General features: G+C 36.2%; 1 protein-coding gene across 3 annotated transcripts; it reads right to left on the reverse strand.

Moving 5' to 3' along the window:
* Positions 1 to 1213: 1213 nt before the first annotated feature.
* LOC149214905 (uncharacterized) lies at positions 1214 to 14954 on the reverse strand. 3 transcript variants are annotated; one of them, XM_089392447.1, is made up of 5 exons: positions 14827 to 14954; positions 14536 to 14736; positions 1885 to 1971; positions 1699 to 1791; positions 1214 to 1526 (listed from the first exon to the last, which is right to left on the reverse strand). In XM_089392447.1, the coding sequence occupies exons 2-5, from the start codon at positions 14650 to 14652 to the stop codon at positions 1329 to 1331; spliced, it is 495 nt and encodes a 164-aa protein (XP_089248573.1). In that variant the 5' UTR covers positions 14653 to 14736; positions 14827 to 14954; the 3' UTR covers positions 1214 to 1328. The 3 variants fall into 3 exon arrangements, 2 of the variants coding, with proteins under 2 accessions (XP_089248573.1, XP_089248574.1); XM_089392448.1 differs by having other exon boundaries at positions 14536 to 14884; XR_016250959.1 differs by lacking the exons at positions 1214 to 1526; positions 1699 to 1791 and adding an exon at positions 4657 to 4822 and having other exon boundaries at positions 14536 to 14899.
* Between the last annotated feature and the right edge of the window lie 11273 nt (positions 14955 to 26227).

Here is a 26227-nt window from a genome sequence, read left to right on the forward strand (position 1 = left end):
TTAACACCATCTCTTGCATCTAATGTTACATCATTTTGAGCATCCAAATTTGCATTTATATTTGCATCTTATGTTGAGTCATGTGTTGTGTCCACCTTTGCATCTTATTTTGTGTCTAATGGTACATTCAATTTAGAGCCATTTTTTACGTCTACTTTTGTATTTGTTTTTGCACCAAGTTTTTCATCCAATTTTAAGCTATTTTATGCCCCTTTTTGCACCATTTTTTTGTGTCTACTTGTGTCCAATGTTGCACCATTATTTACACCGACTTTTTCATCCAATTTTGCATTTTTTTGGTGTCTAGTTTTACATCGTTTTCACCATCCAAATTTGCATCTTTTTTTGCCTCATTTTGTGTCCACATTTGCATATAATTTTGTGTCTGAGTTCGAGCCTAAATTTGCATGTGATTAGGAATCATTTTTTACATCCAATATGGCATCCTTGGTTTCACCTTTTTTCAGCCCCATTTTGCATCTTGTTTTATGTCTTTTCTTACATCTTTTTTTTTTCCTTTTTTGCACCCAAGTTTGCATCCCAAATTTACACCATTATTTGCATCATCATTTGGCATATTAATTTGTAACGTTTTTTGCTTCTTTTTAACGCTCAACTTTGCATCTTATTTTACATGTAGTTGTTGTCTTTTTTTGCATCTAATTTGGTGCCCATTTATGTGTCCTTGTTTTTGCCCAATTTGATATCCTTTTGTATGCCATGTTTTGTTCCCTTCTTTGTGTCAACTATTGCACAATTTTTCACTTCTAATTTAAAACACTTTGTATGTCAATTGTCTGCATTTTGTATTAATTCCTAGTTTAACATCCAATTTTACTTTCAATTTTGCATCCATGGTTACATCCGCATTTGACTTCTTATATAGAGTATATTTTTCTTTACATATATGACCCCCTTTATAGATTCATAGTGAAATATATGATAGTTTCTAAATATCATTAAAGCAGATATCACAATTCAAAATCATTTGTAAAGAAATTTAAGAGAAATTGACAACATCCATCCAAAAAAATAACAATGTGTCATTAACAACTTTCAAAAAATGTATAAAATAGCAACATAATACTAATAAAATCAGTATTATTTTTAATCAAAACAAGTAAAATTCAAATATGATTAACAAATCAAAATATTTCATGAATATCGTTATTCTACGATAAATTAACAACATACATAAATCAAGCTCATCGTATGATTACAAAATCAAAATGTCTCATTGATATAGGGTAAATTCACAACACCCATCTAAACATAACAATGTCATTCTACACAATAATTTCTTCATAAAAAACAATGCATGTGCATGCCTAGCTACCACCACCAAGATCATCCTCATGATCATCTTGACCATCCTCATTACTCTGATCCGCATCATCACCAACACCGCAACTATCATCATCATCTCCTCCTTCACCGCCATCATCCTCATCCTCATCCTCATCATCTCCTGATATATGTTGAACATAATTTGGATCATCGTCTTGGCAATCATTACCTATAGCATTCTGACAAAAAAAATCAATATTACATGTTAGTATTAATTACATAACACAACGCATGTTTTTGTTATACAATGTTAACCATAAAAATAAGTAAGATATAATATCTAATAGTACTAAAAAATAAAATGAAAATATGGTTTAAAAGTATATTGGAAATCCAACTAAGATTACATACCATGGAGTCCATCCAAACAACAAATTCAACCCATCTCTTTTCCTGCAGCACCTCCTTTTCCAAATGATTTGGAGGTCTTCCATATTTTAGTTCCTATCAATCAGTAAATAGGGAGAAATTAGATAACAATGACTTTCTTCTAGTACAAAATTTATTAAAAAAATATCACATGTTTAATACACTTACAAAGGTTGTTATCAGTGCTTTTAAACCTTTCTGGCCACTACGATGAGTGACTTTTGTCTTGGTTAACCTCGCCTTGGATGCCTTGTCCTTAAACATAAACCAATTCAATTTATTTTCACACAAATACATGTTTAAGATACTTATAAGTATTAATACATTCTAAATAATGTTTAATGAAAAATTCAATACCTGAATGCTCTCATTGCCGACTTTTCTTTGTGTCTTCTAGAAGAGATTCATTCATACTTAAACAAGGGGATATATTGTAACTTTTTCTAAGTTCTGAATTTTTGGATCGAATACTAGAGTCCAGGCCAAATAAGGTGCTTAAACAGGTTGATATATTATATCCCGGCGTAACCTCATGGATCCTCAACGGAGTATCCAGTTGGGAAGGTTCCTACTTGCTCACCACAATCTGTATATTTTCTCCAACTTTGAAATTTTGGTTCTCTCCAGCTTCCTGGCCATTGTTTCCCTCAATTTTGGAAGGGTCAATGAATCCCTCATGTTTTCTGTTGTTGTCCATATCAAACAATTTTTCTCTAATTGGACCTGCAGCAGTTATGCCATCAACAATAAAAATGCTTTCCTGGCATGCTCCCTTCATGGATTTGACTAAAGATCAGTAGCAGGAGTTACAGGTGGTCCAGGTTCAGGAGTAGATGGGTGGGGTTCAAGAAAGCAGTAAAAGGAGCTAAAGAGGGATCTCCTAGTGTCCAAACAGGACTAACTGCTTAAAGACTGGGATCTGCTAATGACAGATTGCTCACTCGGGGTCTCAGGATCAGCATGAAAATATTGAAACCATATTCCACAGAAGTGAGATCTTGAAACCATCCAGCATTCTCTCCCAAGTTCCCAGCATCTGGGAGATGAAGGTTGGTATTTCAAGTCCTTCACTTTCATACCTCCGATGAGTGGATTATCCAGAACGAGGTTTCGAGAAAGACAGGCAAAAAAGAAAATCAGAGTGTTTTTTGTATTCGGTAGCATCTGAAGTTCTGGTCTCCAACAAGCTAATCACTCCCACTAGAAAGCCATAATGAAATTTCCATATGTGAAATTTCTATAAAGATTCTGAGCCTTTTGTTTTGAAATCCTGTAATATGTATACCGACTGAATGTAAATGTTTGTTCACTAATAGGAAAACAAGGTTACTATCTATTAACATATTTCTTAATAGTGAAGAATTGCATTGAACTTCTTTGTGCTATACATATGAATTCTCAGATACTATAAAATATCCGCTGAAAACTAGAACACCTCTAGTTATACTTCAGTTTATAGATCAACTACAGCACAGGCAAACAACCTTATGTCAGACAACAACATCAAATAATTCTGTAGCCATTGACTACAAGATTTGACCACTTTTGACTACAAAACTAACCAGGGCCATCTAGGTGACAACAGATAAAAGAAAGCAGAGAAAATTTGTGTTATGTATATGTTATCTCTTATGCATACAATATTATTATGCGCCTATGGAAAGATGGAACCTCTGCATTTCTTTGGATTTAGGCTATATCATTTTCCTTGAATTAACTAGGTGATTTTTTTTTTTTTTTTCTCATGTAGTAGGTGCTCCAAGGACATAAGGACTCAGTGTATTCTCTTGCATCTTATTGTCTCAATAGGATTCTGAGCTTGGCCACACTTGTGTATTTTTATTTTCAATAAATTGAAATTGGGATTCTCACTCTGAAAAGATATGAGGGAAAAATATAAACAATACTTGCAAATTGATAGATAAGATCGTTGTTTATCATATGGTAGTATTTAATGATAAAAGTCGGTGCTACAAAAAAACACTGCTTTGCATGAACGAAAACAATGGCTACATAAGATTTTCCTAGATGATATCCTTTATCCCATTTGCACAGTCAGGTTTCTGTCAAGGTCTGCACCTGACACTTTCTCTCAGAGCTTAGCAGCACCAATGAGGATACTCTTCATACAGTTAATTAAAGTTTGCATTTGTTTTCTGGAATGCAAAGATGCGGGATATACACATGCACAATTCAAAGCTCCATTTCTGACTGTATCAAAAACTGCAAGAGAAGGTCCTACTCCATGAACAGAAGAGCATCCCATATAATCCTCTAAACCTATTGCCCTTTTCAATTCATCCATTTCGTCCACCATGGGACCTTCAAATACAACAATAAGTGAAGTGCGAAGTGAAGATGATGGAGTTAAATAAGGATGTTGAATTGCTTGGCACATAAGGAAGTTGACATCACTCATGTCTGTGAAATGTTTTCGATTCCTCATAGATGTATCAAGTGCATTTGAGCATTGTCTGACCAGCTCCCAAAAGTCCCCTGTTTCATTGATATGATGGGTATTCATAATAGCAGAATGGTAGAAACCTTCGTGCCCACAAGAAACCAAAATAAGGGTCAAGGGAAGCAATACAAATATTCACACAACTGATCAGAAGAAAATTAATAAAAAAATAAATGGTATACAAATTGAGATATACTAATACTGTTTGTAGCTGATAGAACCACACACAATTGCTTTCTTACTGAATACAAGTGTATCTGTACAACATATATACCATGAACAACATGACTGCTCACACTAAAAAAACCCAGTTCATAGAGTGCAAGAAATCATGCCATAAATAAATTAAACCTACAGAAACCGATAACTGTAAATAAATACAAAAACATACTGTGAAAACTAGACAAAACTTTGAAGCAGCAGTGGTAATTCAAAATAAAATAAAGCAATGTGCAAATATGGAATTGGCAAAACCTTACCAACACTATGATCAGATAGGCTGCTGCCAACGAGGCTTTTACAGTCAACCAGAGTTATGACAGAGTAATGCTCCTAGCGATTGCCAAGCTCCTTGAGAACAGAAGTGGCTTTAAGCCCAACTGCTGTTAAAGCTCCACACATTGTTGTTCTTTCTGTCTTGCAAACCTGTGATGGCAATCCATCAACATCAAAATTGATATTCATGAAATCATAGAACTTATAGTTCATTAATTTATAATGATATAACGTAGAGAACAAAACCTAGTGTGCATTTACTGGCATTAACAATGCACAAATGTAAGACCTCATGGACTATAAACTCTTTGTGGACAATAAACTCTATTAACATGGAAGATAATAGACTTTATGGCCTAGCTATCACTAGGCTATAGACCTTATGGACTTCCTATCCACAGTTACAGAACAATTCCTATCCTCTTCATTGACCTAGATACTAGGAAATAAACCTTATGGACTTCATATCCGCATAACATAATTCCTATCCTCCCCATATGACTTCTCTGACACTACTAAATCAAACAGTACACAGTATTGGATATTGACTTGCAGCAATGCTACAAAACTATCTATAAATCTATCAGTACAGATTATCAACTTACATTCTCAAGCTGAGCTGTCCTCTCTGAGCATAAGCACAGACGAACGATTTGCGAATGGCGAGGAGAATTAGGATCTTCAAATGGCAAATTGGCATGCCTCCTGGACCCCAAAGAATATCCCAATAAGTCAACCCCATGAGCCCAGAAGGGCTTGTTGGCCTGGCCTCTGGGAATTGCATCCTCTATAGCCATAAAATTTAGGTTTTCTTCATGATATCCATTCTTCTCTGTCTGAGAATTGGTTTCATATAAAGATCTATAAAGATCTTAGAAATTTCTATAAAGATCTTAGAGGCTAGATCAGTGGGAAAGAGGGAGAGAGCCAACAAGTACCATGGATAGTGAGTAGGTTTCATATCTATAGTCTCTTTATTACAGGATGGTATAACATTACTAATCAGTGAGGCACATAGACCAGTGTACATGTTTCCACCAAGAAAGCTCATAACACAAAGACTAATCACCCAGTTGGATTCTTCCTTACACCTGCTTTGGCTGGATCGAATCCCTATATCGGGAGTAGTGCCAGCGGGGAGGTGGGCCGACATCTAGCTAGTCCAAATCATCCATCCAGGCACATCAATCTCAATTTTATGTTTGAAGTGACAGGCAGGCCCCTGACTTATAAAGGGTTCATTCATGCGCCCGTTCTCGCTTATTGATCGGATTACCTTATGGATGCTCGACACCTTGATGAGGTCTGGCCTAGATCGGATGCCCAGCTATATCGGATGGGCGGCGAGATGAGGGATGTTTCTGCTCAAGCATTGATTGACTAAGCCAGTTTTTTCCTACAGGATTCCAATCGGGGCCAACAGGATAGATAGATTGGGCTGATTCCATCCATAGGTTCAGATTAGTGCGTCGCCCTACTTACTATTATTAGGCGACCCCTATTCTTATTTGAGCTCTTCCAACCTTTTCACAATGGCAAGCAATTACCGAATCCACAATGGCTGGCAAGAGCGCCCCCAGCTTATTCCTATAGCTATGGCCAGATCTTCCAATCACCTGGGAAAGCCAAACAAAAGAAAGTGAGGGGCCCTACCGCTCCAGGAGCAATCAGCCAGCACACCGGTGCTCCACCTACTGGCCAAATTAGATATAAAAGGAGGACGTTAATACCAGTTCCCCATTCATCCCGGAATTCAGATCTTTTGACCGGGAATAAGAATCTCGCTTGACCAATCTTGCACATAAAGACTCGTTACGTAACGTATCCTCTCTCTTGCGACCGAAAGGAGCTAAGGAACCAGTCACTAAGATGGGTGGGGTTCACGAAAGCAATAAAAGGAGCTAAAGAGCGATCTCCTAGTGTCCAAACAGGACTAACTGCTTAAAGACTGGGATCTGCTAATGACAGATTGCTCACCCGGGGTCTCAGGATCAGCATGAAAATATTGAAACCATATTCCACAGAAGTGAGATCTTGAAACCATCCAGCATTCTCTCCCAAGTTCCCAGCATCTGGGAGATGAAGGTTGGTATTTCAAGTCCTTCACTTTCATACCTCCGATGAGTGGATTATCCAGAACGAGGTTTCGAGAAAGGCAGGCAAAAAATCAAATCAGAGTGTTTTCTGTATTCGGTAGCATCTGAAGTTCTGGTCTCCAGCAAGCTAATCACTCCCACTAGAAAGACACAATGAAATTTCCATACGTGATCTGTATGTTTCGACACTCAACATCTGCATTGCACTCCTTATAAACCATCTCCTTAAACCAATGTATCAATGCATACTAAGCTCACCAGAAATCTTTCTAATAATGACCATAGCTCCTGTAGGGATGGTATCGCCATAATGCATGCCACAGCAGTAACACACTAAAGCCTACTAAAAGAGAAAGCTTGGATTGTGGTGTGACTCCCTAGCATATGTGTTATACAATAATCCACATCTAGCCCTCTAAGTAGCTCTATAATGTATCTCTCCTCGCATCAGTGCCAAAATATGTCGCAGAGAAGCAATGTAGGTTGATGCCATTCATTCAAACCGACTTTGTTGTAGAGGAACGTGTCAGTCAACCTGTGTGTTAATGTTATACATATTGCAGAGGAACAAAGTCTTATACATCGTGAGCCATATGAACTGTGTAGAGCCAAGAGCCATCGGTAATAGAATTGGCAGTAACAACATACCAAGCAGCTCTGCTACTGCTGTTCAATGAAGCTACGAAGATGAGCTGTGTAGAAATTAAATTAAATCTCTGAGATATTTTCTGGAAGAGAATCATCAATACCTGAACAAAATAATGCATCATTACTCTCCATAAGATTTGGCTTATCTAATGGATCACTAAAGTCCAGTACCAAACAAAGAATTCAAGCAAGAAGACATATCAAGGCCTTCTGTAAGCATAGGCATCTTCAATGGAGCACCCATGTTAGAAGGTTCCTGGTTGCTAGCCACTGTGTCTACTTTCACAAGTTGTATATTTTCTCCAACTTTGAATTCTTGTGTCTCTTCAGCTCCATTCTACACAGATTGTTCTTCCTGGTCATCCTTACTACCATACTTGAAACAAGTCATTCATACTACTGAAATGGAGCAACCCCGCTGCTAGATAAAGCTCAAACTTGATGAAGATCTTCTTACTGTTATTCAAAACTTTTTGCAGGGTTATGATTTGAAACCCTGCTTCGACTGAAACCCCAAGTGTAGAAGATAGTTTTGATTTTGAAATGCTAATAGTACAGACAGTGGATGTCAACAATATCACTGACTGCCAGAACAATCTGCCCATGCATACACGCTTCCTTGATTATGATATTGAAGATAGGCAAAGGAGGTAATACCAATGAGATAGATCAATGCTTCAGAGAATGAAGATCGGTGGATACTCCTGGACTTGTTATGGAGATTGAAGACACAGTAAAAGTCTGACATTCCTTAGAAGTGAAGTCAGATGATCTTTGGTATCATCGATATTTGTTCCTTTCACTTCTTCATAGGCACCTTACTAGCTAGTGCCAGTGAGAAGTATCAGCGAGTTATGAGGGAGCAACATATATTTTCTTACTATTCCAACTATATGCCCTAGACTTGAATCTAAATAGAGAATTGTCAACAATGGTGTCTTGTCACTTAAAAAAAAAACTCAACAGTGCCTTGTGTATCTTAAATTCAACAAGTTTATTTATGCTGATCTCTGTAAGATTACAGTCTTCATTAGGAGTTCTTTCCATGGTCATATAAGATGATGCCATTTGATGCTATTGGTTAGATTACATATAAACATCGAATTCTCAACAATGGTGTCTTATCACTTAAAAAATACTCAACGGTGCCTTATGGATCTTAAACTCAACATGTTTATTTATGCTGGTCTCTGTAAGATTACAGTGTTCATTAGGAGTTATTTCCATGGTCATATAGGATGACGCCATTTGATGCTATTGGTTAGATTACATATATATGGAGTATCGATTCCATATTAACTATGCATCAGTGCCAAAATATGTCGCAGAGAAGCAATGTAGATTGATGCCATTCATTTAAACTGACTTTGTTGTATAAGATTGTGCCAGTCGACCTATGTGTTAATGTTATACATAATGCAGAGGAACAAAGTCTTATACATCGTGAGCCATATGAACTGTGTAGAGCCAAGAGCCATCGGTAATAGAATTGGCAGTAACAACATACCAAGCAGCTCTGCTACTATTGTTCAATGAAGCTACGAAGATGAGCTTTGTAGAAATTAAATCTCAACTAAATTTGGAAGATGAAGATCTTATTCAACTTCTGTATTTAGTTTCATGTGGCAAGATCGAGATTCTTCTAAAGGAACCTAGCACTGCAACAATATCTACAAGTGATAATTTTGAATTCAATCCTCCCTTTTCACACAAGTTGAAAAATATTAAGATTCCACTTACAGATATGAATGCAAATGAGAGGAATAGAGTGATTGAAAATGTAAAAGAAGACAGACATTTCTGAATAGATTCAACAATAGTTCTCATTATGAAGGCTAGAAAAATCTTACCTCAGCAACAACTATTGAGTGAGTGTGTTGAACAGTTCCAAAGCACATTCAAGCCCGAACTTAAAGCAATAAAATCCAGAATTCAGGACTTGATCTCAAAGGATACCCGGAACGTGACAATGAAAACAGTAATTTATTGAGATATATAGCCTAATATCGCTGATTGAGATGCAAGTCGAAAACAAATCTGTAATGCAACATATGGTTAATTTTGTTTTATTTTAGAGAAATAAAACATATCACAGATTGGATTTTCCATGTGAGTTCGACTGACTAACATAGAAATACTCTGTTTTGCAATAGAGGATGAAGAAGTTTTCCAGGTCAGCTAATCAGTCACCCAGTTCTACCTTAAAGAGGAGGGACTTAGATAATGCACGGTTTTTGTGCCACAACTCATCAGAGGAGAGAGCACTGCTCGACTCATGCTACTGTTCCTTAAATTTTGTTTTATGTTTCAGACAGGGAGTTCCATCCCTTCGTCTACAAGGAAATAACATAAAGTGGCGATGGATCGATATAGAAGTTAAAATTATTTGGATCTAAAGGAGTGGTGGTTTTATCCACTACTCCAGCTAGTGCCTAAAAAGTATAAAATTTGGGTTTGGTGGTTGTGAATTCCATTGTCACTGAAGGTAGGTATAGCCTAATTTTGGTGTCCACTAGAAACCTATCAATTACTTTGGCTATACCCTCTTTACCCTTCCTTTCATTACACCAATCTTACAAATAGCATGCACTTTCAGAACCTAGTCAAAGAGCCCCCAACTCCAATGGTTTTTCAGACAGGTTATGATTTGAAACCCTGCTTCGTCTGAAACTCCAAGTGTAGAAGATAGTTTTGATTTTGAAATGATAATAGTATTGACAGTGGATGTCAACAATATCACTGACTGCCAGAACAATCTGCCCATGCATATGCTCTTCCTTGATTATGATATTGAAGATAGGCAAAGGAAATTATACCAATGAGATAGATCAATGCTTCAGAGAATGAAGATCGGTGGATACTCCTGGACTTATTATGGAGATTGAAGACACAACAAAAGTCTGACATTCCTTAGAAGTGAAGTCAGATGATCTTTGGTATCATAGAGATTTGTTCCTTTCACTTCTTGATAGTCACCTTACTAGCTAGTGCGAGTGAGAAGTATCAGTGAGTTCTGAGGGAGCAACATATCTTTTCTTACTATGCCAACTATATGCCCTAGACTTGAATCTAAGCAGCGAATTGTCAACAATGGTGTCTTGTAACTTAAAAAAAAACTCAACAGTGCCTTGTGGATCTTAAATTCAACAAGTTTATTTATGCTGGTCTCTGTAAGATTACAGTCTTCATTAGGGGTTCTTTCCATGGTCATATAAGATGATGCCATTTGATGCTATTGGTTAGATTACATATAAACATCGAATTCTCAACAATGGTGTCTTGTCACTTAAAAAATACTCAACGGTGCCTTATGTATCTTAAACTCAACATGTTTATTTATGCTGGTATCTGTAAGATTACAGTCTTCATTAGGAGTTATTTCCATGGTCATATAAGGTGATGCCATTTTGACGCTATTGGTTAGATTACATATATATGGAGTATCGATTCCATATTAACTATGCATCAATGCCAAAATATGTCGCAGAGAAGCAATGCAGATTGATGCCATTCAGTCAAACTGACTTTGTTGTAGAGGAATGTGTCAGTCGACCTGTGTGTTAATGTTATACATAATGCAGAGGAACAAAGTCTTATACATCATGAGCCATATGAACTGTGTAGAGCCAAGAGCCATCGGTAATAGATTTGGCAGTAACAACATACCAAGCAGCTCTGCTATTGTTGTTCAATGAAGCTACGAAGCTGAGATGTGTAGAAATTTAATCTCAACTAAATTTGGAAGATGAAGATCTTATTATGAGGCCGAATTGACTGGGTTTGGCTGAGCTCATTTGGAGGAGATTTTTGTTGGTTTGACTAGCATTAACTTTCTGGTTACAACATCTTGTTAACTTTTGTTTGGCTGGACTGTTTTGACAGTGATTGGGCAAGTAATTTTGTATGATGTACTCTCTCTCTCTCTCTCTCTCTCTCTCTCTCTCTCTCTCTGTGCTGAACTTTTGAAGAATAATAAGAAGATTTGATCAAAGGGTTTTCCCCACATTGGGGTTTTTCTCTAGCATCCGCCAAATATTTTGCCCTCTTATCTTGACTTGTCTTATTCTTATTGTTTATGTTCTATCTGCAAATACTCTCAATATTTATGTGATTTCTAATCTGGAAATTTATATTGGGCTAATAAGGAAAATTGACGTAAATTGCTCTAAAGCATAAGAACATACCATTGTTATCTAAAATTAACAATCATTCTATAATTAGCATGATTAAAATGTAGAAAAATGTTATGGAGTGTCCAAGTAGTGTAGAACAGAGAAGCAAGAAAAAATACCACAAGACAACCATAGGGTTGATAGAACCATGTTTAGGCACATTAGATATTGCTTGGTGACAGAGTCTTACACCTTTAGAAGGAATATTTGTTTCCCTACATTTCTATTGAACAAATACAAACCTGAATATGTTCTAAGGACTATCATGGAGGGAGTCGAGATGACCCACAGGACCCATAGCTGAATACACAAGGGGATTTCAATGCTGAAAATCTAGTTTATAGCATAGTAGCAAGATTTGGTCATATTGATCCTTATTATATGGAAATTCGGCAACAGTACAAAATTCAGTATGTTTTCACTGCAATGCAGATACAGAACAGTTCACTTACCTTATAATGTCTTTGATACCCATCAACATATAAGCCCCAAAAAAAACAGAGCAAAAACCTCAAAAAAATAAAAATAACAGTAAGAAAACACTTAAAAATAAACTACATTGCAAAATTTTCAAAGAATAAATTGCTTTTTCTAGTTTTAGTGTGTTCTGAGGATGAAATTCTTCTAAAATATGGAACAAAACGCTTATTTTCATACTGAGAAATATAGATTTCCATATTGGAACCATGCTGCATTTCTTTATTAGGTATTTTCCATACTGAGTTGTATTTGAATACATATTCGGATTCAAATTTTGCTACTATGGTTTATAGCCATTCCTAGTTACACGTATGCTGAAATCAGGGAGGTCAAGGTAATCAGATAAATTGTCACAACAATTATGAACAAGAGGCAACCTTCCTTGAAATTCTTGAACCTCCAGTAATCAGAAAAATTGTCACAACAATTATAAACAAGAGGCAACCTTCCTTAAAATTCTTGAACCCCCTACCCTTGCCTGGATTTGCTCACGGCGCTAATCAGTCCTCATGTACATGTACATCAAAATATTTATTATATAATTAACTATAAATTTGTTCACATTAAAAGGACAAATAGATCCTCTGTTCATGTAGTGATGCTCACTGACGACCATGTTGACAATGGCGATGAGAGGGAGAAACTGCCGTGATATCCAATCTTCAATATGCATATTTTAGATAATAAAGACTGACCTACTAAGTTAACCAAGTAGCCGTTATACAAAGTACACATAAATGAAGCTCAAAGCTACGAGATTTTTTTTCTCACTTTCTTTGCTTCCCACACAAACTATTACTCGATTTCATTTTTTCTTATTAGATTCCAAAATTTAATGAAATTATCTGGCTGGGAGCACTGTTGCAGTGCATGGCTTTTATCCACTATCTCCACTACAAATTTTGAAATGACAACAAAAAATCCATTAAGACCAGAATCTCCCCACAACAGTGAAAGCAGAGTTCATTATTCAAGAACAAAGTAAAGCGAACCAAATACTCTAAGAGAAGGACATGCATGAGTCCTCCAGACCCAGATCCACTAGATTGATTGCATCATTTTTTCAGCTGGATGAAGCATCGATGACCCGGTAGATGCACTAGTCATGAGCAAAAATAACAGACGATCAGTGATTCAGAAGCACCCTTACCAAGCACAGTTGAGATCATCCAGATAATCCACAAGGCCATCTAGGTATGCTATCTTACAAAAGCTATAATTCTCAGCTTATATCTTGTAGACACTAGACAGACACCCATCACCAGGGTTCTCCCTTCCACACGTAACCCGTCAAACTTTTCAGTCCGATGAGCTTCAATAAAGTTTGCCCGGATAGAATCCAGCCTGGTTTATGGCCCTGCATACCTCTCCTTTGACACTTAGATAAATTAGGACTTATTTATTTTCTAGGCTTCTGCTATTAGTCTCGTCTTCATTGTATCAGGTTTATCTATTATTATAACCGTTGAAAATCTGATAAGGAAATCCAAGAGATGCTTCTCCATATTTGGGAATGGCATTCTTCGTAAAACTATTGACATAGACTAGTGCACCTAAATCTGGGGGATTTAAACTGGTTACCTACTAACACGTAACCAGAACCAGCCAGATGCTCGTCTTCATTGTATCAAGCTTATTTGTTATTATAACCCTTGAAAATCTGATAAGGAAATCCAAGAGATGCTTCTCCATATTTGTGAATGGCATTCTTCGTAAAACTGTTGACATAGACTAGTGCACCTAAATCTGGGGGATTTAAACTGGTTACCTACTAACACGTAACCAGAACCAGCCAGATGCTCAACAACATTGGCTACAAACAATTGAGATAATCACCCCTTTGTTATTTTATCATTCGTCATTCTGTTAAATCTGAAATCTTATTTGTAGTCTCTCCTTTTTAGTGAATACCTTTAAGCACTCCAGCATCAATATATAGTTTTAGTCCCATTAACCTAATGTCCTTTCATCATTTGTGGACATTTATATAATTTATTTCTTTATTCCGAAATTCTTCTTAAAATTATTATTTCCATTTCTTTATGAACCTTCTGCTGTCGAGCAATTGGTGTTATTTTGAGCAAAATAATTTGTAAATGAAGTTTCTTGGTTAGTGAAAAGCCCGCCAAAAGTACCTCTACGCCAAGTAGATCCCTGGAAAGTGTCTATTTCTCAACGTTAGTGACATCTCAATGCATTCACCCATTCGGGAGCTTTCGTAGGCAGTCAGCGTCATATGTAGAGCATCTAGCTTGGCGGGCCTCACAGTTTGTGAGGAAGAGTAAGCAGATCGCAGAGTATTTGCTTATTTCACTCCTTTCGGAAAACCTATAAATTTTTTAAAGTAACTGCTACTTACGAATCATAAGTTTTTTAAAATAAATTCTACTTATTTTCAGATTTTTAGATTTTTAAGGGGTTTTACCGACCCAGAAATAGAGATTCAATAAATGGAAGAGAAGCTTACTGATGGTGACATCGCCGTCGGGGCTCTGGAGCATCTTGTCCATTCCCTTGGGGCCAAGTGAGGTGCGGAGGATTCTCGCAACGGACCTGGCGGCCGCAATGTTGGCCTTCTGAGCATCTAAGCCTCTGATTCGGGTCTTCTGCTCCTGCTCCTTTATTATGATAAATGGCCTCCCGTACTCATCAAATGCCAGCGCCATCCCTGCAAACAGTAACAGATTGCAGCACAGAGATTAAAACCTAAACATACAAGAGTGGCTGCTAAAAACACACTGGATTTTGAACCAGAAACCTGAAATGCGTGTACTCCTCTCTGTGTGGAAGACTGAATGTGCGGGTGGAAATCCATTGAAGTTAAAAATGGAACATACCTTGGCACCGTCAATGGACTGAAGAACCGATCGTGGGGTTCGAGTGTCTGCTTCTGGTGAACCCTAATTCGCAAATCTCTGCAATCTCGTTTTCGCTCCCGCCTTGCGAAAAGCAAACAGATCCTCCTTCTTGTTCTAGAACGTAAACGAAGTTTGGGTTGGGAGGGGTTTTGTAAAGAAAAGTAAAGCTTTACCTTTTTCAAAAATGCTAATTTCATAGTGAAAAACAGTAAATACATTTTTTTATTTTCACATCACTAGTTAAGTAGCTATATAATGTTTTTGGTTCTTGGTTAGGTTGGAAAATATTTATAATAATATAATTTTATGGTTCTTGTTTAAGTTTATTAGGTGTTATTAAAACAATAAATACATTTTGTTTATTTTCACATCACTAAAGAAGTAACTATATAATGTTTTTGGTTATTAGTTAGGTTATAAAATATTTATAATAATAATAATATAATTTTATGGTTGTTGTTTAAGTTTATTAGGTGTAATTTTTTTTAATTTCAATTTAATAATTTTTAAATGGAAAAATATGATTTTAATTTGGTTGTATTGAAAATATTTATATGTTTTTACATATAAGGTGGGTGCAAACAAAGGAGAATATATAGTAAGTCTATTTAATAGTTAATAACAAGTGTTAATTTCTTAAAATTATATGATAAATTTGAAAGGACTAGGGTATGTATCTTTTTTCGGGTGAAATATATTAAAATTATTGTGTGAATGGGGTTGTAAGACCCTATATTTTCATCCTGGGAAAATATAGTCCTCTCTTAGCCACTTGCATAGTTTAGGTTGTCATAAGCAAAGTAGGTACATTGTCTTAAGATGTAAACATTTCATTTTAAGCAGTGTCATAATGTGGTTTCAGCGAAGCATTAAAAGATGGAATGAGCATGCTCATTTGGGATGCTAGTGTTATATTCAGCGTGAGGCATGATTGCACGTCTAAGAAGACTCTAACAAGGGTTGCAGAGGAGAGGTTGGGGGATTGTAGTCTCACTTAGAAGTGTATACAAGCAAGTTAAGCCCTATGAGAAGTTGTGAAACAAAATTAAGGGATTTGACAAGTTGCACGAAGGCAACTTAGTAGTGGTACTAAGTGAGCAATCCTTGATTCAACTTGATACTCTCTCCTTGGCACTACCACTTTGTGAGATGGAGAAGAAATGTGAAATAGATGTGAGACCCACTAAAGAAGTTGAAGGTTGTTGTAATGTATATCGGTGGTTATGTCATGTTGTGAAAGGAAGTGTTGGAACTTGGAAGGTGACCATTAGAGTAGATTTACCATGGAGTGCAAGGAGGTGCAAGGATCTGATAAGGAGGGAACTACACAAATCTAACAAGTAGGCCATATTGGGTTAGGATATTACTATTTTGGGACATCCAAAGTTGAAGGTGCATTTTATGGAGGTGCAGTCGAAGTGCTTGGGTGTGTGCCACAGCGTAAGGGTATCTAGGACTTTTAGTGTGTGTTAGTGGTGTTAGTGCATTGTGTTTGATCAACACTAGCTAGAATGTGTTCCATGAAGGAAAAAATCCCACAAATTTGGGATGACTTAACCATTTGGCATTTAAGGTGTGTTATGTCCTAGTTTTGAGGAGACAATTAGAACCATCTTAGAGTGTGATGGGTTGTGCCATGGACTTAGGTCCACTTATATGGGTGGAGGTGTAAAGGTACCGTGTGAGTTGAGGAAAATGATTACAATGCTTACCTATATAAAGTGTTTGTGATATAAGATTAATAAGTTTTTGTTGGAGAATGGAAGAGGAGGATAAGAAAAGAGAGGCATTAAGGTTTGTTGTAAATCAATCAAAAGGAACGAACTTGTTAATCTTATTAGCAAGATTGTTCAAGTTGTCTCTTCAGTAGGAGTGAATTTTGGCTAGGACTAGGGAGTTAAGCATTGATTGGGTACTCTGGAAATCCAAGACCTAACATATCCAAGCTAGTCCATTAAATAGATTCATCTTGGGCAAGGGTTTTTAAGGCTAAGGTGCAAATATCCCCTCTGCTCAAACTATTTAACATGCAAAGTTGGATCTGATTCTTCAACTTGTCCTGACGATGAACCACACTGGTTGGTTCGAAACGCCTAAACAAATGATATATCTTGTGATTTACGCTGGAAAAATTTCTCGTAAACTACACATTAAGAAAGTTTGTGCACTCCTATATGGATAAACATGCTTATTATCTTTCATGAGTTTCATCAAATATTTAACATATTATTCATCAACTTTATTTAGATATTCATCATCTCCAATTAACAAATATACATTAAGCAAGTTCATGCACTCTTATATCGATAACATGCTTATTATTTTTCATGAGTTTCATTAAAGATTTAACATATTATTCATCAACTTTGGATTTGGCGAGGATGAATTCTAGTATATTACCAAGTGTGTTTTTTTCAATTGTAGTTCTTACTTTCATGATTAATTTGGTTGTAATTTTTACTTCCACGATTAATTTAGTCTAAGTTCTCTAGGTAGTCATTAATGATCTATTCAGTGCTATGTGGGGGTTTTACTTTTCAACAAATATGAAGTATCTATGTTACATTGGGACCTAGTGACCTTGTTGAAAAACCCTAGCAAACATCTTTGAAGCCATTTACTAGCACTAGTTGAACTTGAGATATCTCAAAAACTAAAAGGAACAAATAAGGGTTGCTTTGCCAATCCACTCATAACCTAATCCACTTTGGTGTACTTATATTCTCAAAGTGAATCAAATACCAAGAATGATCTATGTCTGCTAAAACCTATAATCACATTGTTTCCCTAATAGCAACTAAAAACTTCTATACCCAGTTGTTGAACTTTTGCAACCAATTATAAACCTTCAACAAGAAGTAGTTTTCTAACGAGAATTATTGCCATATCTTCCTTGGTTTTACGAGGAAAAAGAAATAAAATTTCATTTGTTATCAAAGGTAAACCAAATTCATTATTTGCATACTTCCAAACCTAGGGTTTCGTATCCAAAGTAGATCCTAACCACATCAATGAAACAAACTTTGTTTTTATGTATCATCCAAACATTATGTACAATTACAGACTCACCTCTAATCCATTGTTTATAAAAATGTTGAATATTTTCATACATGATATACTGAACAGTTGGACAATGAAAATAGTTGTCATCGCTATTCTTCCATTTATATGCTTTTTGCAACTTATTTGAAAGAGCAATTTTGTCCCAACAATTAGACTTGTAGCATAAAGAACATGGTTAATACATATGATTAGACCAAAAACTAGTTACTACCAAAATTCAACCAAAAAAAATATTACTGCATAAATATAGAATTAAAAACAAAAAATATAAAAACAAAAATTTCCCAAATTAAAACTAAATAAATGATAAACTTTTTTTTACCAAAATTTAGTGATTTTTTTGGTGCTAATACTAACATCACCATTACAACAAGATATTTTTCTAGTGCTAATACTGCCATTACAACAAGATATAAGAGGGATATAATGCAAAAAGTTTAATAATAATATCTATGTAGAAGATGGTCTTCATACTGGTGAATTCATGATAATCAATGGGACTACAGTCAAAATAATTGGATGTTATTTACTTTTTTACATAGATTGTCAAAATAATTGCATAAATCGGTTTTTTTTAACCAAAATTTAACAAAAACTTTGCTAGTGCTAACATTAGAACCACCATTACAACACGATATCTTTCTAGTGTTGAAAACACCATTATAGTAAGATACCTCAATAGAGATAGAAAATCTAAAAAGTATGATAGTAATACGTATCCAGAAGATGGTATTGAAACTAGTAATTGTTCACGAATCCATAAGATTGTAAGGTCATTCTCATTATCATAATCATTGTCATCATCATCACATCCTTGTCATTGTTATTGCCATCATTACATTATCATCATAATCACCATTCATGCCATCATCATCATCATTATGGACATTGTTTGCAATTGTTCATAATTGTAGATGTTGTAAGAAATATCATCAACCCAAAAAATGTGATCAGTGCTAGAAAAGGGTTGTTTAGGACACATTGATATACGTAAGAGAAATAACAACTCTATTTTTGAGAGATCATCGATGATGATCATCATCACCACCATTATCATCGTCATTGTCATTTTTATCATCCCCATCATCATCATTAATGTAATTTCTATCGACATTGTTGTAATCATCATCATCATTCATGCCATTATAGTTTTTGATGATGACCTAGATGAAAATGATGATGATGACACCAAAGATCATGCTTATGATTATGACAATGACAACATCTAAAATTGGGAAGATTCGCCAACGTCATTAGCATCGTCATCATCATAATCATTGCCATCATCATCATTGTCATTGTAACCACTATCGTCTTTATCATCATAATCACAATTCATGTCATCGCCATCATCTTCATTTTCATCATTGTCAATATTATTGACATTGTCATCAATTGTTCATAATTGTTAATGCCATAAGGAATATCATCAATGCAGAAAATATGATGAGTGTTGGAAAAGGGATGCAAAAGCGAACATAGAAATGGGGGCAACAATAGAAGTAAAATTGGATGAAAAGTGGATACAACATAAGTAGATGCACAACAACATGAAAAACCTGACACAAAAGTGGATGCAAAAGTAGATGCAGTTGTCAATGCAAACTTGGATGCAAACATGAAGGAAAAAGTGGAAGCAAACATGGGTCCAATTGTAGGTGTAAAACTTGGCACAAATTGTGGTGAAACAAATGTGGATGCAACAACGGACACAAAAGCAGATGCAAAAATGGATGAAACAAAAGTGGATTCAATAGGGGATGCAAACGTGGAAGCAAATGTGGTTGCAATGGTAGGTGCAAGATATGGTGCAACAAAAGTGGATGTAACAATAGACAAAAAATATGCAAAATAAGATGCAAAAATGGATGTAAAAGTGGAAGCAAACATTGATGCAACAGGCAAAACAAAATTGGATGCAAAAAATGGATACAATGTAAGTAGATGCAAAAGTAGATACAAAACGAGATGCAAAACCCAATGCATAAACCTGACACAAAAGTGGATGCAAAAATAGATGCAATATTTGATGCAAAAGAGGATGTGAACATGGATGCAAAATTGGAAGCAAACGTGGATACAACAGTGAGTGCAAAACATGGTGCAAATTGTGGCATAACAAAAGTGGATGTAATGATAGATGCAAAAAAAGAATCAAAGTATGATGCAAATGAAGATGTAAAAAGGGATGCAAAAAGTGAAATTTAAAATGGGTGCAACAGTGGATGCAAAATTGTGTGCAAAAGTGGATGCAATAGAAGTCGATGCAAAAGTAGATGCAAAACGAGACACAAAACCCGATGCAAATCCTGGTCCAAAATTGGATACAAAAAGGGATGCAAAAATAGATGTAGTAGTTGATGAAAACCTAGATGCAAATGAGGATGCAAACATGGATGCAAAATTATAATCAAAAGTGGGTGCAAAAGGAGGTGCCAAACTAGGCGCTAATTGTGGCACAAAAATATTAGATGCAATAGTGGGTACAATAATAGATGCAAAAGAGGATGTAAATATGGATGCCAAATAAGATGGAAAAGTGGATGCAACAAAAGTAGATGCAAAATTATATGCAAAACTAGACACAAAACTCGATGTAAAACTTGGCGCAAAAGGGATGCACAAATGGATGAAAAAATGGATGCAAAAAATGATTTTAAAAAAGGATGCAAAAGTCGATGCAAAAGTTGATGCAAGTGTAGGTGCAAAAAGTGGATGCAAATGAGGATGCAAAAGTATGTCAAACAAAATTAGGTGCCAAACTTGATGCAAAACCTAGAACAAAACCTGGTGTAAAGGATGACACAAAACTTGGCATAAAATTTGGTGCAAAACGTGGTGCAAAGCCTATTGCAATACCTGGTGCTAAACTTGGTGTAAGATTTGGTGCAAAACTTGATGCAAATTTTGTGTCAAGTTTTGCACCATATTTGATAAATGGATGCAAATAGCACCAAAAATGGGCTCTAGATGCAAAAAAAGAAGTAAAAAGGGACGCTAATCGCTGGTTTTGTTGTAGTGAATGTGGTTTTGGATATGTGGTACTACTATTTTGCATATGTTGTATATGTTGTACATGTTGCATCTTTGATGTTGTGCACATGCAGTGTGGTGTATATATAGTGTGTGTACATGTTTTTTACGAAATGTTATGTAAAACATGGTATCTATACAGTTTGGTACAGATAGTGTTATGACAATTTTCATATGCAGTACCGGGTATAGATGGTGGTATGTAAATATTGGATATGCAGTGTTGTGTACATATTGTATAGTGTGCTTCATGGATGTGCAATTTTGTGTGCATATGGTGTTGTGCACATGTTGGATAGGTAGTGATGTGTACATATGATGCTACGTACATGTTGGGTATGAAATTCTATGTACATATGATGTTTTTTTTATGTTGTACATGTGGTGCTATGCACACATGGTGTTGTGTGCATGATTATACAAGTGGTGTTGTGAGCATGTGGTGTTGTGTACATGTTTTACATGTGGTGCTATGTACATATGGTGTTGTGCACATGTATTGCATGTGATGTTGTGTACATGTGGTGTCATGTACATGTCGTGCATCTGGTACTATGTACATGTACTACTGTGTACACGTTGTACAGGTGGTGCAGTGTGCATGTGGCAATGATACTCACTGTGAAGGTGGTTTCATGTACATGTGATTTCATGCATATGTTGTGTAGGTGGTGCTTTGTACAAGTGGTACTATGTACATGTTGTACATATGGTACCGATGCACATGTGGTAGTGTGTGCATGTTGTACATGTTCTGTTATGGGCATGTGATACTATGTATTTGCATTGTGTAGTGATGGTATCATGTCATGTGTATTCATTATGTTGTACTTTGTATACGTATATGTGTTGTGTCATACATCGGGTGTAGGTGTATATTGTGTGGCTAGTGTAGACCGAATGTAGGCATATGTATTGTGTTGTCTTTTAAATTGGGTGTAGGTGTATGTGTTGTATATCACGTGTAGGTGCCTGTATTACATGGTGTTGTATGTCATGTGTGCCTAGATGTATGTGATGTACACTAGGTGTATGTGAACATGGTCGAGGAGAACGCACTGAGTGTTTGTTGGGAGAGGAAATAGATCTGGTATGCATATAGAATAAGAACAAAGGAAGAAGTAAGGATCGATGAAGGATAAGTATCAGTATTATATTTTAGTTTTATTATGCATGTGATTTATGATTATGTTTTATGATGGTTACATGTGATTTATGATTTTGAGCTATGATGGTTATGTTTTGAGCTAACCTTATGTGATATGTTTATACATGATGATTTGATCAAACAATTAGTTTGACTTGTTGTGATAGGAAGTAAATAGGATTGAAATTGTACCTCATTGATGAGCTATCGATGAGATATGATTTGAAGTTATTTCAATTTATTTTAAATCTAATGGAAGTTACATTCTTGGTAGAAGAAACATGGAAATCGTTAGCTGGGTGGTTGAAATCGACTACAAGAATTAGCAGTGATAGTGAAAGGAATTGGAACATGCAACAATATGTTTGTAAAGCACTTTAGGAGAAGGGCCATTATGGGACACTGGTACCCAATAGTGTCCATTGATTGCCATTAGCATGCTATGATTGGTATGATGGTTTTGAGGAAGGTATATTCCTTGCGTTTGACCTTCCGATGTGAGGAAGCCTTGCCAAGGGATGGATTGCTTAGGATAGGTGATCCAGTAGAACTTGGAAGATGAGTGACTCCATGGAAGGAGGTGACCAGATTGGTCGAGGGACTGTGTAGAAGAGAAGGGAAGGCTGGGGATGGATTTTCTTTGGTCATTAGCATTGCCAGATGGAATCAAATGCACATTTTGAGTGTGCCCTAGAACAATGAGTAATTAAGTGATCACTAAGAGGACAAGTGGCACAGGATTGTAGCAGTGGAATTTCGATGCAACTTTGACTTTGGCAGTGGATTTTGGACATCCTAGGAAGAAGGTTGAATCATAGTACTACTTTTGAGGGTGGAGTTGTGAGCCTATTGATTCCCTTGTTGATTGATATAGGCATCATATCTTTTTATTTATTGGTTGAGAAAATGTGCATATGTATATGTGTGTAATATTGTAAATATTGTATCGAGCTAGATTTATAAAGCTCCATAGATAGTATGATTATTTTTTGGGTGAAGAAAATATGTATGTGTGTATATGTGGTTATTATTGTAAATACATAAATGAGTTGTTTAATAAGATTGAGTAAACCGTATGTTTGTCATGTTTTAGCGGATGGTCATTGCAAATACTGCAACAAGCTGTGTTATAAACCTCCCTCGGTGGTATGTTTTCTTTTCAGTAGTGTTGTTTGTTATAGGTGTCATTGAACACTGAGGATGGTGTTCCCCCAAGGGAGAGGGTTCTGCAACAAACCTGGTTAAAAACTTGTAAAAATATATAAGACCACAGTTGATGGAACATGTATTCCAAGTTGAATGGTGGGCAAGACATCCTAGTGGGTGTTCATTTTGGTTATTATGGCTAAGGGAAATTGGAAAAGGCAATGGAAAAGGATTTATAAAGGAAAAATGACATTTTTGGCACAATTATTTATGAAAATAATGGAAATTAGTAGAAAAGGAAGGTGAAAGGTAATAGGTTGCATGTGAGGAGGAAATTGAACGAAAATAATGGAAATTGGCTAAAATGAACACCTCATTGATAAAAAGGCCTCTAAGGATCAGTTGGAAAGATTTTTCTCAGGTTTTTCTTTGGAGCAAGAAAGTCAAGAAGGAAAGGAGAAGGAAGGAGAAAGTAAGGAAGAGACAGATCAAGAAACTAAAACATGATTCTTTGCAGGTATCTATTTGCATGTGTGATTTCCTTGCTAGATTTAGCATGCATAGTATTGGATGTGGTTCTCCTCGGTCATTGCATGAGTTTTTCTAAGTGTGATAGTGTTTTCAGCATAGCAGTGCCATTTTCGGATAGCCTTGATGAGATGGGTTCTCATACATTGGTTGAGCTAGATAGTTAGACGGATTTCAAGCTAAGTGAGGTGGATCTCTGAAATGACAAATGCATGACCTAGTGGTCCCTGAACCAGATTATGGATCACGGTAAAGCCACTGAGCAAGTAACCCCTAAGACAAACTCTGGGTTGCGGTAAATCCAAGATTATGTTCCTCGGTGGGCCTCGGAATCCTTTCGAGTGAATGGCATTATATACGGTAAAGCCAAGAGGTGGATTGCCCTTCATTGGGCCTAGTAGTGTCAGGATGGGATGTATAGTAAAGCCTGGAGAGTGGGTCTTTGTGTAGGGCCTAGTGATCCATAGATCAGACTGTGGATTATGATAAAGCCTAAGAGACTAGGAGGCACTAAAACTCCTCATGGTGTAGGCGGAGAACTCGGGTAGCATCGATGCTTGTTTGGTTCTTTCCAGTTCGTTACGAGTGCCACATTCATGCTTGGAATATGTCACGGGGGTGATTGGTTAAAGAGATATTTGGCTTATCCAATCTATGGTTAGGTGGAATGTGGTAGTCCCATCCCCGGTTGGTTTTTAAATTCATTACTGAGAAATTCATTCCATTGGTTTTTCATGTGTAAATGTACTGGTTTATATGTAGATTTTATGGCTGATTTATTCATGGTATTTATGTTATTATGTTGCTGGTTATGAGCATGTATTATGACAATGATGATATATAGCTCTCCTCATGTTTCTATTTGTAAACGATAAAGAATGTATTTATGACCTAATAGGTGATAATTCAACAAATGATATACGGGAAGAATGCTTGTTAGTGATTCCGAGATAAGTATGAGGCCCCTATGTTCAGATTTGTTTAAATCATAGATTCCATTCATTCCAAGTGTTTGAAAAAATGTCAGTCCTAGTTGGGGATGGTCAGGCCTAGTCCTCAAGTTATTTTTTCATTTGTTAGTCTTGGCATCAAGTGTTTAATAGATTCCAGAAATTATAGCAAGTTTTGGCCAGTGGCCAGAATTCTTGGCTTGAAAGGTTCGTTAAAATCCTCGGACTGTGGCACACGTCTGCTGGAAATAGTCCCTAGACGAAGGCATGTATGCTTGTGGGGGCATCTAGACCTCTCTGGATGCTATCATTCTCATAGCATGGGAGCTTCTAAAGGTCAAGAGGTCTAAAAACTCAGTAAGAATTAGGGGGCTGGTTAGTAGAAAGGTTGGGATGGTTCTTAGGAGTCTTATTGCTGATGCTAAAGGTCTATATGGTGTGTTTCTATTGGTTTGACTTCCTTAACATGGCTTAGGAGTTCTAATCATATCATAGTATTTTCTCATCACATGTTTACCCCGGTTGGTTGGTTACTTGGATAGATGTGGGAGGAGGCTATTACAATTGGGTAGTAAATTTATCTTTGTTTATCTATAAACATAATCTTATTTTTAAGGAATAATTATGAAAAGATGATTTCATCATGCCCACTTTCAATTTTCTTAAGTTATCATGTCTGCGATCTTGTAAAGTTTATGATAATCACCACAAAATTGTACTTAACTAGTATAATCACTATGTAATGAATTATTCTTCAACCCCAAGAAAGATTAACCAAGTTGAAAATAGTTACTACAAAAAATTTTACGCCATTCATAGCTCTTAAGGAGATGACTTGCCACCCAGTCTATTCTGTAATATTTTGTTGATTAACAATAAGAATAGTTGAGTTTTAAACACATATAGTCAAATAGAGGATAGGATGTCTCATCACAAGCCTACCTACCATGATCACAGGTCCTAATAAAGTTACATTACCACTACTGGTCACTGAGCTAGGGTAATGGCCTTTGGTTGTAGAATTGAAGGACAAGAGGTCTCATCATGAGTCAAATTATTCACTTTTGTTAGCTCCCCTAAATGGCATTGTTATTCATTGGTTACCAAGATAGAACACTGATCTTTAGTAGACATCTAAGTAAATTCAAATTCTCTTGTAACTATGTGTTTATTTCTATTGGATGGGACACTGACATCTCAATTGGTTGGAAAGGGATCCCTGTCAAGTATATGTATGCTTGTTGGAAGTGGTGGCCATGCCTATGGTATAGAAGTTAATTCAATACTATGATCTACTTGGCTACCTTGTTTTTTCAAAACTGATTGCCAATAAAGGCTATTATTGAATCTATGGTTTTCTAGAACTCATGGTTCATGGGGTAATATTTAATCAATTCTTAGATGATGATGGTTATGGTTTATATCTATGAATGA

Source organism: Pinus tabuliformis, chromosome 1_1, assembly GCF_031772625.1.
Source record: "Pinus tabuliformis cultivar Carrire ecotype Pingquan chromosome 1_1, CPIR1, whole genome shotgun sequence".
Classification (NCBI taxonomy): Eukaryota; Viridiplantae; Streptophyta; class Pinopsida; order Pinales; family Pinaceae; genus Pinus; species Pinus tabuliformis.